Raw genomic sequence first — 15,566 nt, 5'->3', positions numbered from 1 at the left:
CCTATGTTAAAACAAAGAAAAAAGACTTATAGTTTACATGATTACACAAATGATTTGTTTGCAACTTATAGTTTCATTTTTGAAATTAAATTAATTTTTTTCCTGTGTCTGATTGTGCCTCATTGAGTTCACCTGTTGCCCTTGTTCCTGCCTCCCCTGCCCAGCTGTGTCTTGTCCTGTGATTACCCTTCTTTGTATTTAGTCTTGTCTTCCCCTGTGCTCCATGTCGGTTCCTTGTCTTTCCTGTCACCCTCTATGTTTGTCACTATCGGGTTTTGTCTGGATGCTACCTCGTGCTACCTGTTTATAGATTCATGGTTGTTGTTTTGCATTGTCAACAGCTTTTTGTAAATTAAAGCTCACCTTTTGTTACACTCTGAATCCCGCTTCTCCTCAAACTGCATTTGGGTCCTACCTTACCTCAAAACCTTGACATCTGTCGAGTAGCGTATGACCTTGTATTTGTTGGAATGTGTGTACAATATAACTGTTGGCAACTCTGTTTCCCATATAAATGATGCTGTAATAAACACAACAACAATTATAAAAAAGATGCATTTTATTAGGTCAGATGATTATAATCAATGAAATGATTAACAGCTTTAGCCACCGCTGTAAATCTACTGCATATACATTCAAGATACTGCCTTTTCTACAATTGATGGTAATACAGCATTCAATTATAAAAAAGTTTATAAAATACAAATAAAAATGGTCAACAAAAAATAATGCATCATCATTAAATACTAAATGTGATTTGTTTTGATGAGGTTTATTGGATGTGTTTTTGTATTTGTAAATATGTTTAACATTGAGCATATTGATGTTATAATCAGCATATTGTTTGTACTAGTAAATAGTTTGAATTTGAAATATTGCTTTCAATATCCATGCAGCATGTCATGCTCATATAACAGTCAACTTTTGATTAAGTAGATAGATATTATTTCTGTAACTAGTAGTGAGTCTAATTATAACCTCCACATTTTCATAGGGACTACGGAAGCCCTGAGAGGCTTGTGAGAAAAATAAAAAATGTAGTGTGCATTTTTAAATTCAAAATGTATTCTTTTCAATTTCGTTTGTGGCAAAAACATCATATGAAGATTTTATTTTCAGGTAAACAAATGTTGATCAGGTGAATTTTTGTTTCCTCTTCATCTGGAAAAGCATACATTATTTTCCTGATGAGTATTATGTTCTCTTCACACTCTAAACTCAAGGCACATATATTGTGTGTAGGCAAACCAAAACATTATATTACATTTTCCTTGTGTATATGTTTTGGATAAAATGGAATGCTATCAATTATTTTTGACATATTTGAAACATGGGCTAGTGGTGCACATTGGCCTCTTGTGGCTACAATTAGTATTACAAGAAGCAATGTGTAGATACAATGCCATTAACAAAGGAGAGAAAAAAAATATTATCAATTTATTATCAGAATTTAGTTTTATAGTTGCCTCCCAGTATTTTCCTAATTGTAAACTAAAATCAAGTCTAAGAGTGAAACTCACTTTCTCTAATTGTGTATACGTTTTTAGAGTATTCAGCCTTATTAGACTTATAAGGATTATAGAAATACATTCTGTGCTTATAAAGATAAAGGGTTGTTCCACTTGTTTTCCTCCTTAGACTCCATATACATTTCCCCTTGTTTCAGGTTTCTGTATTTGCCCTGTCGGTCTTTGTTTCCTAGTAGGTTTTTAGCATACCGGGACTTCCAGTCTCTCTCAAAAGCAGCCTTGAGTTGTTCTAGGATTGTCGCTCCTCTGTCTTCGAGACTATTTTTCATCTTGACAACCAGCCCAACTCCTGTGTTAATGGCGAGGTCACTCCCAACCCAGTCATGGTTACCTGTGGATAGATAGAAAAACCTTAGAAATGGTGTTTGTAAAAGGTATTATTTCAAGGAAAAGGGCCGTTAAACTGTAGAAAGCTGTGTTAGTGAGCAAACGTTTAAGAAAAAGTAAACATTTGGAAAATAGCCTTCACTTTCTTATCTTTGTTTAAAGAAAAGCACCACAAAATGTTTTTGGAATAGCATCAGAAGACATCATACTGTAGACAACCTGAAATATCTTCAAAATGTCTACATGCATTTTTCCTTTTTTTAAATAACAAACAGAATGTAAATGTTGCATCGGTGCTTAAGCAAAGTCCTGTTAAATAACGGACAAAAATAACAAACAAAAACAAATTAAACATTGCCTACCAATGTATACAGCATTGTCTGTCACCATGTATTTGTTGTGGTTGAGTCCATGTTGAATATCCTCCTCTTGCTCCTTGTTGCTAAAAAAACGCTGCAAAAATGTAATTAACAACTTTAGTTTAAAGTATGGAAGCCCTGAGAGGCAAGTGAAAAAAAAGCTGATGTTACATTTTCTAATGTAATCTATATAGTGTTCTCTCTTGAGATAATGACCTAAAAACAGGTAAAATAAATCCACAGCAAGGGCGGACAAATGCGTTTTGCGAGGATCAGTTGTTTAATGTACTTTTTTCATACAATTGATGTTATACTTTGGCCACATAGTATTCTTTTTTAAATAGTATTAAAGGTGGGGTAGGTAAGTTTGAGAAACCGGCTCGAGATATACTTTTTGTTATATTCCATGGAATGCTCTTAACATCCCGATAGCAATGAATATCTTAAGTGCTTTGACAAAAAATCCATAAAAAAATGTCATCTGTGGAAGCCGTAGTACTGTAAAAAGCATGACCAATCATTTTAGCCGGCCCGGCTAAAATAACTGGATGGCCTACCTGCCTGTCAGCCTTCCATCTGTGCACAAACTTATCTCGTGCCCTCATTGGTCATGTGCGCGTTCGTGTGTGTTGGAGGAGGGGCTCTATAAGGAAGTGGCAGATTTTCTCCGGTTGTGTATTTTCAAATTCTAGCGATCTCGAGCTGGTTTCTCAAACTTACCTACCCCACCTTTAAGTGAGCTTTGCAAGAAATGTAACATAAATACACATTGAGTATTACAGCACATTCTTTTAAAAATAAAACTTGTAAAGATCATGGATCACAGGGGGGCGAGAGAAGGGAACATGAAAAATAAACCAATAACGTGGCAATGATAACAACGAAGTGCAGACTTCCACCTTTATCACCTGTTCTTAAGTCTAAAACCCAGAAGAGAAAACTATTTAAATCACCATATGTTTTTGTCTTTGGGCTTCTGTAGCTTAAATGTTTATACATTCAGTGCAGATACTAAACTACAGCTTTCATGAAACATATTTTGGAGGAGTTATATTTCAGTTTACGTACCACCTCTATTGAACAGTTTGGCAGCTGCATGCATAGCGACTTAAGGGAAGTGACAAAGTTAAAGGTGAGAGGATGAGTCTTCTTCCAGAAGCTTATCAGCAGACGAACTCTGACTCCTCTTAGTACCACGGCTTCTCTGATGACCTCATCAATAGCTGACCAGTACCTATAGATGCACCCATTGTAATCAGACACTGTTTTACAATGTAAATACAAGATCTGATTTCATCCAAACAATAATGAAATATATCTGTCAAAGGAAACTTTGTTTGAATATATATTTGAGTTCTGACGTACCTTGTGACTGTGGTTCCTCTGAAACTCCTGCTCACGAGAGGGAGGTAGTCCGTCACAGATATGAAGATAAACGTCTTTGCATTTTGGATGACTTGATGGATGGCGTCTACATCTCTGGTGCGATCTCTAGCGCAGAAGAGTTCAGGCGAGGTCTGCAGGAACCCAAAGCCCAGATTTAATAAAAATTAAGTAAAATCGAAGAACTGAAAGGTCAGAATAAAGGATTTCTATAACTTTTGGTATTCAGTTAGTCCAAGATCAACAAACAAAAATCGACAACCATATATTTTCATCCCGATGGTAAATGTTACATTGATAAGGCCAACCTAATTAGGGTTTGTCAATGTCCAAAATGTCAAATTAAGTGTAACATTTTGACAAAGTAAAGGCCAAGAAAAACAACTAGGCACATTTCTCCAGCCATGAATCAGGACGTGAGGCACAAGAGCAGGTTGGAGTTGCAGCAGCTTGTAACAGCATGGCTCCTCACTTCCTACAGGATGATGAATGTCCTGAATTCAACTGATAAGCACATTGTCGCTTAGAGGGTAACAAGATTCATTACTGTCAAATTAGGCTGAGGTACTGAGATATTCAGACTGGAGATGCTCCTCAGTGTGATATTAACATGATTAATCACTGCCTGTGTAGGTCTGTTATTAGTTGCTAATGAAACTTTAATAAAGACGTCCACCACCTAGTCCACAGTCAGGAAATGGGTGCCTCAAGAGGAATATAAAACAGACAATTTATAAGCTGTGGTTCATGCATTTTGAATGGAGTCAGTTTATGTGTTAACATGCTGTAAATACTGCTGAGTTGTTCCTCACAGACACATAAGCAGCAGCCTCGGTGGCGTTGAGTTGTAGCTCCAGGGCGTCATGCCTCCCGTAGATGGCTGTAACTCTCTTCGACCAGATGGAGGGGATGTAGTCCCTCTCATGAAGCTGCCAGTAAAAGGAAAAGACTCGGTGGAGGTCCAGAGCCAGACAGCTGCAGTTATACACCACCACCCCCAGTTCTTTCCTCTGCGGGGCGTCAGAGAGGAGCACAGAAGAAGAGGTGATGCAGCAGAAAAGTGGCAGTCTGAGTAGAGTGCTCACTGGACAGATAGCTTTTATAATATGAGACAGGAAGTAGAGTTAGATAAAAGGCTAAATCACTTTTGGCTGATTTTAGAGTTAGAACAGTAAGACTTACTACGTGAGATGATATGATCATTTAATATTGTCCATCGTATTATTAGATTATAATAGGATGAGATTTTTTTTCTCTAGAGTTTCTACAGCATGCTGTGAGGCTAGGCACCCTGGTGCTCAATGCTAACATGAGCGTGCTAAAATACTCACAATGACAATACCAACATGACGTTCTAGGTATCAGGCACAGAGATAATATAACACATTGTAGCTCGGTAAAGTAGGGCTATTATCGATCCTTTGACAAAAGTTCAGAATCTCAAGATTTAGGAGATTTTTTTATGGTGATCCAACCTTGCAAAGTGAAGCTAAAAAATAATGTTTTTCTTTGTTTATTGAGTCTTCTATCTCAGAATTTTCTTTAGTTTTTTATTTGAACATTTGTGAGTTTTTTTCATGTACCACTGTAATGTCGTAAATTTCCAACAAAAATCTTATATTAGAAATGAACCCCCATTCCTCTGTAATTAATGTATTAATTTATTTGAGCCCTTATACCTCAACCTAGTTAGAGGTATCAGGAAAACAGTAAATGTTGAACTTTCTAGCTGGTCGTTTTAACAGCTGACGCTGAAGGGAAGGCCATTAGTCTGCAGATTTGTTATCATAAATAGAAGTACATACATTAATGTGTGTATTAAATGTAATGACAATCCATTTAATAGTTGTCAAGACCTTTCACTCAAAACAAAAAAATATCAACTTCATGGTGGCGCTAGAGCAAAAGGAACTTCGACTTGTCCTCTGGGCAGAATGGTTGCAAAATGAAGTAGCAAATCATCCAATTAAGATATTTCAGTCTGTACCGAAGCATGGCTGAAAACAGCGAACAAGAGACGGTTGTTCTAAATATATTCTCGCCTGGTCATTAGTCAGACAGCAGTCAACTGTTTTTGTTTAATCTATTTTGGTTGGTGACCCAGAAGGATGCACAGAGGTTTCAATGCTTTCTACAATGGTAAATCCCTATCTTCCTCCCTTTGTGGCTCTTTTTCTTACCTGCCCTTCTATCATTTTTGTGTGTTTCCACACTACACATTAATATACTGTATATTTCCATTTCTTCCCTTTGGCTCCTTAGTATACGCCAAACCGTACTTCTACCTCCAGCCAGCTTCGAAGCATGAAAAGTGCCAGGTAATCACATTAGGTAATAGTATGCTAATGTTTCCTGGTTCATCCCTCTATTGTGATTACAGACTTAATGCAAAGGGAAATGCTACTTGTCTTTCTGGCCGGCCTCAGACAGCAATCTTAAATCATCCCTGATGCCCATAATAGGGTTGCTGGAGTAATTGCCTAAAAAGGTACAGGTGTATAGTGAAACTAATTCAGACTCAGTGTTATGTTTTAAGTCCATGTGAGGTCCCTATGTTATCGGTTAATTACATTTTGTAAAGCTTTTATTTCTTAGAGAATAAATCTATTGTTAGCGGTCCATCCATCCATCCATCTTCTCCCGCTTATCCGTGGTCAGATCGCGGAGGTAGCAGTTCCAGCAGAGAGCCCCAAACTTTCCTTTCCCTGGCCACATCAACCAGCTCTGACTGGGGGATCCCAAGGCGCTCCCAGGCCAGCGAAGAGATATAATCCCTCCACCTGGTCCTAGGTCTACCCCTCGGTCTCTTCCCAGCTGGACGTGCCTGGAACACCTCCCTAGGGAGGCACCCAGGTGGCATCCTTACTAGGTGCTCAAACCACCTCAACTGGCTCCTTTCGACGCGAATTGTTAGCGGTTTAGAGTAAAAAAAAAAAAACTGCAAATCTGGCCACACCTAACTGCAGAGACTCATTTATCTTAAGTCTGATTTTACTCTGCGCTCATGCTGTCAATGTTTGTTGTTACCTTGGAGAGTGACCTCCAATCCATATCGGCGCTCCCGATGTAAATGTGCTTCCGATCCACTACCCAGAATGAGGAATGGAGTCCTCCTCTGGTAAAAGCTGTCATGTTCACAAAATGAATCTCTGCATCTAGACGACGTTAAACAGAGAGATAGACGAAGAGTGGTACACTGTGAAAGTGGGAAAGAATGAGATGGAGAAAATCGTGGAAATATGCCAATTGGCCTTCGACTCTCACAAAGCAGGCAGGAAGCATGAGGGGCAAAGGCTTTGATAGAAAACCATTCAAGTACATTGCACATTCATGATTTTTTTAAACTTCATTGTCAAGTCTGGCCGACATGAACCCTAACCCCAACCCCAACCCCTTGCTATGTAAAGCTGTTGGATGGGGCCGAACGCTTAAAAAACGACTTAAATCATCATAGAATACATGAGAATCTTCTTTTAAAAACAGTCTGTTTGTGCACTGCTCATGTTGTCAGTGGGGTTGTGAGATGCAATACATCTTCATTCTGGAAGCTACAGTACCATAACAAATAGCCGTTACAAGATGAAAAATATGACAGCCTCTCACTGTGTGCTGCCAAGGTCTTCAGTTCAGCAGAGTTAGTCAGACTGCTGGCAATCTTCAGTTTTACCCCACGAGATTTCAGGCTGAGCAGTCTCTGGAACAACAGCTGACCCTGAGGAAGGGATGTTCTGTATTATTCTAGTGGAGCATTACAGAGGTATTTCTGGATGGCCCGTACCGACAAATCTGCAGGGCTACCTCATTAAAGGCTACATACAGACCTACAGTAGAAATGAATGGCATTTCCTCTTACAGAACACCTGGGAAATACAGTTGGTTCATCATTTGCACGAATGTAGGGGAATGACCCTGGGTCATTAGGCCATTTGTGTGTGGATATTTTCTCTCCTCCTGTGAGTTTCTGTGTGTGTGTGTATGTGTGTGTGTGTGTGTGTGTGTGTGTGTGTGTGTGTGTGTGTGTGTGTGTGTGTGTGTGTGTGTGTGTGTGTGTGTGTGTGTGTGTGTGTGTGTGTGAGTGAGCGAGCGAGCGAGCGAGCAGGTGGTGCCCGTTAGCTGATTGGCGGCCTTCGACATGCTGATTGGTCCACCTGAAGAGACAGGAGCATTTAAGCTGTTCCCTCTGCCCTCTCTCTCATCGACCTCTCCTACTCCCAACTCTGTGTCTGTTGTAGAAGATCTGATCTGTTGTTCTGTGTGGCTAAAGTTACCGATTACCGGTCCCTGTTGTACATTTTTGTATGTACTTAGTAAAGCTAAGCTAATTTAATCTGTCTTGAAGACACGCTTTGATTTGTCTAGGAGTGAGAAACCCTTTTTGTTTGAACCCCTTTTTCTCCTGTTTTTCTGGTAGGAGTTAGGTAAGAAGCCTGTATTTTATTTTATTTTATTTGTTTTGTTAGGCAAGTTTAAGGAAACTCTGTAAAGAGGGGTTTTGTTCGTTATGTTGGGGTTGTCTCACCTCTTTTTGAGTTTATTTAATCTCAAAAAGCTAATTTCCTGTGTCATTGAGCATTTCTTGGGAGTGGGAAGAGTGGGGAGAGTGCAATTGTATGCTACGCCTAGGTTCCCCTAGACCGGGGCGTAACAATACCAACCATGCTCCATTGGACATTCTACAAGCAAGACCATAACCAACACCATCAACTGATTTTAATGTATATTAATTTGTTTATTGTCAGGACAACTGAATATCATGCTATCATGTCAGTGGAAGTACACTCTCCTTAGCACTTTTGTTATGACTGCCACTAAGTCACTTTTAGACTTATAGATGTCATTTATTTTGTGTATCTATACTGTTGCTTTGCTGGTGCCAACCACAAATTCCCTTTTTATGTACATTTAATGGAATATAAAGAAATCTGATTCTGAATCCAAATGATGTTGTACCTGTTTGGCATTGCTTGGCGTTGTTTCAAGGTCCCAGGGGTTTAAGGCCCAGACCGGAGACACCACCTCAACTGAGTGCTTCGCCTGGTCCAACAAAGTATTAAAGCCAAGAGAGAGAGGGAGGTGGGGTCTGCCATCCAAGGGGAGAGAAAGGTCGTCTGGAATATTCTCCACAAGCACGATTCTGAAAGTAACACAAGCTTCCTGAGTTTAAGGCGTAGCTTCAAAAAGTGTCACACAGCAATATATGATCACAAAACTGCAAAACAGATCAGATAAGATACAATGCATTATGACGAGATGTATAGATTAATAAAAGATACGATCCTATACAACATGATATTACACTACAAGTAAAAATAATCGACACGACACGGCATGATACGAAACAACACGAAGTTGCACAATACAACTTAACTTTTAGTTGACAATAAAATGTATTTTGCATCCTCAGGCAAGTCTTTGGCCATGGTGTCCCTCAAGGAAACTACATGAAATCTGATAAATTGATCCCAGTAATGCTGCTTGAGTCAGGCCAGTATCGGAAACAGTCAACAAGGCAATATTTCGGAGATTCCTGTGAAACTGGATAACAAATGCGTATCTCTGACCACATTTTCTGTAGTCAAAATGCTGTGTGAGAAATATAGGCACCAGGTTTTGTTAAGGTATAAGAATGACTTAGAGAATTGTAATTGTGTGCACATTTTCATAGATTTTTTCCCGGATACATGATTGGCAAACCTTATTTTTTACATGCCTTATTGTGTTATTATTTGAGACTTGCAGAACATCTTACTGGCAGTCACGGCTGCAGTTTTCCTCTGTGATCCCGTCCTCATCGTCCCCCCAAATGTCCACCGATGAGAAGATTAGCACCGCTAGCACAGCAAAGCAGCAAAGAAGAGCAAAGATGGCAATGCACTTCTGCTGGGTCTGGAACACAAGTTAGACACACATTGAGATAAAGTCAGGTTTGAAGGGACATCTGTATGGCGATATCCCCAACAATCGGCAACCCACACCAAAACCATCTGGATTTAAAAAATAGCATTAGATGCAAGAGGAAAACATTTTTTGGTAACACTTTCTATTACCTTTTATGCATGAATTATGAAAACCTTAGTCAGTCAAGTGTTTTTATTGCTCTTGGGGCATGAAAAACAAGATTTTAACTTTAGTTTATTTTTATCTAGTTTTTTCAAATTTAGAAAATAAATGTTTTATATGTCCACTCCACTCAGGTGGACAGTATGCGTTAAAGTTTGAACTGAAGACATGTACATTTGGAAAAAATGATAAATAAAGATGTTATAAAATTACATTAAGTATATTGATTTAAGGCCCAAAAAGATATTGCAAATGAAGTATTTTCAAGAACAACAGTAGCATAACAGTATGAATTGTAGTTGAAATATAGCCAGTGATGCATGACATCCACTTTAGTGGACAGGTGATTAATCATAATTTCCTGCAAACATAAAATCAATACTTTGACAATTTATGAATTATATGATTCCTTAGTTGTTACTTGATGTCTCCAACATTGTTATACCTGCAGGGAGCGCTTTCCATAAAAGGATTGGCAAGATATCGACGAGTGATTCGGTCAATCTGGCTTTCTGTCGTCCATCTTGGTTTAGAGCAGTGGTTCTCAAACTTTTTCTGTCATTCCCCACTTTGAACAGGTGGGCCTTTTCAAGCGCCACCTGTTCCTCATCGCTCCAATAAAAAGGTAGGCCAAGCTTAAAATGTATCGTTCTATAACAGGGGTCTCCAACCTTTTTTAGGATGAGAGCTACTTTAAAAAAAAAATAAAACAAGTCGTGAGCTACTTTTACTCCTTTTTAGTTTTTTTGCAGTGTATATATTTAGCACATTTTAACATTATTATATGCTTACCTTTAACCTTTGTGTGCTGTTTGAAGATTTTTTTTCACTTTGAGCACAACATGAATTGATGGATACAGCTCTCAACACTCAGATGAAAGGGAGCTGTTTACTTTTCAATAATCCAAACATCTTTAGAATATGATCACCACCAATAACAACTAATTTAAACTTGTTTATTCTTATCTTATGTTACCTAGTTAGCATTCTTTCTTTCTATTTATGCATATTTTACTAATCACTCCCCTTTTAAACTTTTTTTTTTACTGTCCTATAGTACACATTGGAATGATTTCTTACTTTATTTTGTACAACCAGGCTATATTAAATAGATAAAGGTGTGCGCTCTCTCTCTCTCTCTCTCTCTCTCTCTCTCTCTCTCTCTCTCTCTCTCTCTCTCTCTCTCTCTCTCTCTCTCTCTCTCTCTCTCTCTCTGAAAAGCTGTCCACTGTAGTAGCCTCTATGCGTGCAACGGTTACACAAATTCACCATCAACTAGTTGTTAATTAACATGCATATTAGCAGTATATTGGCTCTTTATTAGTCATTATAAAACACTTATTAATGCCTTATTCTACATGACCATATTCTACAAGTACACTGTCAGAAAAAAGGGTACGGTGGAGGTCCATTTATGTTCTCTAAGGTACAACTGCTGGTGATGTACCCTCAAAGGGTCATAGTTGATCCATAAGGTACTAATAGGTACTTTTTCTAGGTTGATAAGGTACATATAAGTTACAAACTGAGAAAGGGTCCATGTCTGTACCATTTTTCCATCATATAGGGGTACAATCACAAAGATGTCAGTGTGTGACCAAAATGCTGTTGGGGGATGGGATGGTTAATGCATCAGGGCTGCTAAGGCAATTGTGAAATCTGGTTTTGTGCGTGCACACATTCATTAAGCCTAGGTTCAACAATACTTTTTTATTGTCTGTGAAATTTGATTAGAAGGAATTGAGTTGTAATGTAGGCCTACACAATTCCATGCAATATTTAGGCCGAAGCCTTTTAGAGGCTGGAAATATTAGAATTGGACAGCAAATTACTAAATTTCAAATATTTATCCTGGAAACAACAGTGATGATAATGCTAAATAAAGAGCTACAATGGTGGATTTGGATATTTGAATGAGAGAGTTCACCAGGGGCGTCGCCTGGACCTGAAAACATTCAGGGGCTTAGCCCACAGTGGCGGCGGCACTACAGTGGCATTTTTTACTGCAACACTCCCCACACGCACACACACAGTACACCCGCGACTGTTACAATGAAGGCTCGATAATCAGCTCACGGCATATAGGCAGGGGTAAAGTGGTATTTTTTATGAGTGGGTGGCTCACCTCCTCTAGGGGGGTCCGGGGGGACCCCCCTAGAAGATTTTTTTTTAAATATTGAAGTTAAATGCATCAATCTGGTGCACTTTGAGAGCAAAATGAAGAGATCTATGGATACCTCTCTCAACACCCCGAGCCTTGATCATGAAGCTGGATCGGTTTTAATAACTTGCTAACTTCACCATTGTTCTGTAATTTTTTTTCTCTGAACAGCACGACGCTCCAAGTCCCTACCCAACTGTACAGTTGGTAGACACCGACTGGAAGATGGCCTTTACCAGGAAGGTTCCGGTTTTGGTCAAATTGGACAGTGTGGATCTGTGCAGGGGCGCAGGAGTTGAAGATGGGGTAATTTCAGCCTTCTGTGCCTACTTTGTTTTCAACTTGGCTTACCCACCCTACATGAAGAATACGCTGACCTTTCTCCAACGTACTATACTAGACATTACTGAGGTGGGTGAAAAGCCCTTACCAGTCACTGTGACCCGAATGATCAATCTACTGTACTAAAAATGCCACGACCATATAGATGTACAAGGTGTAGAAGAACCACCTTCACCTTAATGAAACTGGTTCAACATGTTGGTCTTATCCACGCCCACGAAGCCAACTTTAATATTACTTGTGGACTAAATGACTGCAAGTCAACGTTCACATTATACGAATCATTCAGGCGTCATGTGTATCGTAAACATGGAGAGCACGTGCTACCTGATAGCGGTGCGAATGATATGGACAATGACACTGATCTAAACAATGACAATGATATGGACAACATGGACAATGATCTACAGCCTGAGGTTAGGGCAGACATACCACCTAGTATGGATGAACTATTGAGAAATTTTAAAGCAAATCTGTGTAGCTTCATTCTTAAATGTAGAGAAAAAAAATCACATTCCACAGGCTGTTCAACAGGAAATTGTAAATGACATACATTTTTTATTATGTTATTTTAAAGAAAATTACGACGCTTTTATTACGTACCATCTTCAAGAAAATGGGTTCAATATTTTGGAATTTCCTGAACTAAGAGAGGTAATGCAGTCTAATGATTTTTTTGAAAAAGCTACAGCAGCTGTTAGATCGCCATACATGTTGAAAGAACATTGTAAATCTAAGCTCAAATTGGTTGAAGATGAATTTGAAGTGGTCAATCCCTTAGGCTCAAAGAGAACCAAGCACAAGCTTTGTGCGTTCTATTATACTATAGGCAACATTGATGGCAAACATCGATCAAAACTTAAGCATATCCATCTGGCTCTTTTAGTCCGTCAAACGTTTGTGAAACGCTGTGGTTTACAAACCATCTTAAAACCCATGTTAGACGATCTTAAAAGACTTGAAAGAGATGGTATCACCATCATAGTGGATGGGATTGAGCAGACTATTCATGCTGCACTAGCAACATTGTCAGCAGATAATATTTCAGCCCACATGTTGGCTGGTTTTACTATGTCGTTTAACTCACACAGAATTTGCCGCTTTTGCATGGCAACTTACACAGAAATTAAAGAAAATTTTAATGAGGAACATTTTGTCTTGAGAACCCCAGAGGCACACGAGTATCATCTGAAATGTATTGAAAACCCTGAGCATAAAGTGACGTATGGAGTAAATGGTCCTTCTCGGTCAGTGTATGTTTTGGTCATTGGATTTTCTTTTCACAAATGGAAATTCAAAAACAAAAAACGACTGGATATTTGATTTTCGTTTTCAAATTGAAAAACCAAAATTGAAATACAAGGCGTTTTTCTTTATCACGGTCAAAAAGGGATTTACTAAACTTAAAAAACGGGATGATTTTCATTTTCTACTTCTCAAAACAAAAAATAAAATCACTAGAAAACAGAAACAAAAAAAAAACCCTCCGTTTTTTCATATTCTGCTACCGGAAGTTACCTTACAAAATAAGAGCGCAGACGAAACTCACGGAAGTGATTTCAAAACAAAAGCACTCGTAGGCTATGCTAAAATCACACTTTGAATCACTACAGTATCCTGTTGAAGGAACTGTGATTATTATAAACAAGGGGAATTTAGCGATCACAATGAAAACGGCCAAGACTCACTTTGAGCCCAGAAAATGAATGTTATAAAGGGCTGTAAATATAATAGGCCTATTTCTAAAATGGACAACATTGTTAGGAGATTTCAACTATACAGCGATTCTGCACTGCGGTCAACTCAGCCGTCTGGGTGACCAGATGTCCCGCTTTGTGCGGTATATTGCACAGCATTTTCACGACTTTTGGTGCGTTCCGCAAATTGAGACGATGTTCCGCATATTTCATTTTGATTGGCTAAAACGCTTTTCTAAAATCTGATGTATGACATGAATCAGATGCGGAGAAAGGCCGGCTCGGTTCGCTGATGGCCGGCACCGCCCTTTATTATTATATGTTTTAAACTTTATATATAGTCTATGGTTTTAAACGGCATCATGCAAGTTGCGCTGACAGCGACAGAGGTTCACAGTGTACCCCCCCCCCCGCGCTGACAGTTCACGAGCGTCCATAGTGTCTCTCCACCCCCCGTTGACAGTTCACGCGTCGACATTGCATTTACATGTCCCACGGGCCACATTGTCCCACACAAACATACTCTAGAGCAGAAGTGGCTTGATTTTGTTCTCAGCATGGGACTTTGACAGAGGATGTCTCAAAAAGTAAAGAGTAAAATTACTTAAATGTATTGTAGACAGTAGTAGGCTTACTAATACAAAGTCAAACAGTATCAATTTCATTAAGAACTAATGGTAAAATTGTCTTTTTATCACTCATCAAAGATAGCAGATAAACATACATTATGTAGGCTACTATGGAGGGGACTCTGACAGAGGATTACTCAAAAAGTACACAGTAAAAGTACTTCATTTCATTTCCGGTAGCAGTCAAACTAGTACAGAGTCCAACTGTGTCAGTTTTATTTAGAACTTTTGGTAAAAAACTCTAGAGTATGTTTGTGCCACAAGTGGTGCAGAGCTCTGTCCCACTTGTGGCTTTCTGGCACCATGGTCACCTCAGCCGTCTCTCGAGTTTGATTTTTCAAATCAGCTGCTCTTCATTTTTTTTCCTGCTATATTCAATGAGTGATACAAATATTTGTGTCCACAAGTTCTTAATAAAACTGACACTGTTGGACTCTGTACTAATTTGACTGCTACTGTTACACCACTCACAGGGTTCCCGCGGGGTCTTAAAAAGTCTTAAATTTGATAATCTGAATTTAAGGCCTTAAAAAGGTCTTAAATATGACCAAAAAAATAAGAAAGGTCTTAAATATGATTTAGAAGGTCTTAAAAATGATGGGATTTGAAAGGTACTTCTGTGTTGCGATCGCGTCTAAAATGTGTTTTGGGGAAAATGTCCGGGCTGCAAAGTAACCAGTACGGTAAGAGCTTTTCAGTTCCCCCCAACAATTTGTATTGAAATAAATCAACATGGAACCAGTCATCACTAACTTTGTTTCCCCCGGCCCCTTATCGGAGAACACCCAGCTAGTGACCTAGCAACCAAGCTTCAGCTAGCAGCAGTCAGAAACTCATGTGTCTTCGAATCTACTTACAAATAAATATGGGGAAGTGTAAGTTCAACCGTATTTGGTTGGAAAACATCGAATTTAGTGCTTGGTTGAAACCAGTGGAGGGGAACGTGTTTGAAGCCCGCTGCACCTTTTGCAAAAGAAATTAGCGTTTGTTTTGCTAATGTAGCGTTAGCTAGTGCAGCAGCTCCCGCAACAACACCGGAGGCCTGTACTACGAAGCTGGTTCAACTTAACCTGGATATG

At 39.0% G+C, this 15,566-nt stretch overlaps 1 protein-coding gene across 1 annotated transcript in view; it reads right to left on the bottom strand.

Moving 5' to 3' along the window:
• Positions 1–562: 562 nt before the first annotated feature.
• Positions 563–15,566, bottom strand: part of pld5 (phospholipase D family member 5) — a 38,936-nt gene continuing 23,932 nt past the window's right edge. The window contains exons 2-10 of the mRNA XM_034120825.1: positions 9,348–9,484; positions 8,549–8,732; positions 7,202–7,310; positions 6,626–6,753; positions 4,411–4,608; positions 3,581–3,732; positions 3,284–3,449; positions 2,219–2,309; positions 563–1,860 (exon numbers count right to left, since the gene is read on the bottom strand). Of these exons, the coding sequence (XP_033976716.1) occupies positions 1,598–1,860; positions 2,219–2,309; positions 3,284–3,449; positions 3,581–3,732; positions 4,411–4,608; positions 6,626–6,753; positions 7,202–7,310; positions 8,549–8,732; positions 9,348–9,484 (1,428 nt within the window). The 3' untranslated portion in view covers positions 563–1,597. The remainder of the gene's footprint in view (positions 1,861–2,218; positions 2,310–3,283; positions 3,450–3,580; positions 3,733–4,410; positions 4,609–6,625; positions 6,754–7,201; positions 7,311–8,548; positions 8,733–9,347; positions 9,485–15,566) is intronic.

This window comes from Trematomus bernacchii, unplaced genomic scaffold, assembly GCF_902827165.1.
Source record: "Trematomus bernacchii unplaced genomic scaffold, fTreBer1.1, whole genome shotgun sequence".
In the NCBI taxonomy this organism is placed as follows: domain Eukaryota; kingdom Metazoa; phylum Chordata; class Actinopteri; order Perciformes; family Nototheniidae; genus Trematomus; species Trematomus bernacchii.
Note: the sequence above shows the minus strand (reverse complement) of the source record. Positions and strands in the feature narration are given on the sequence as shown.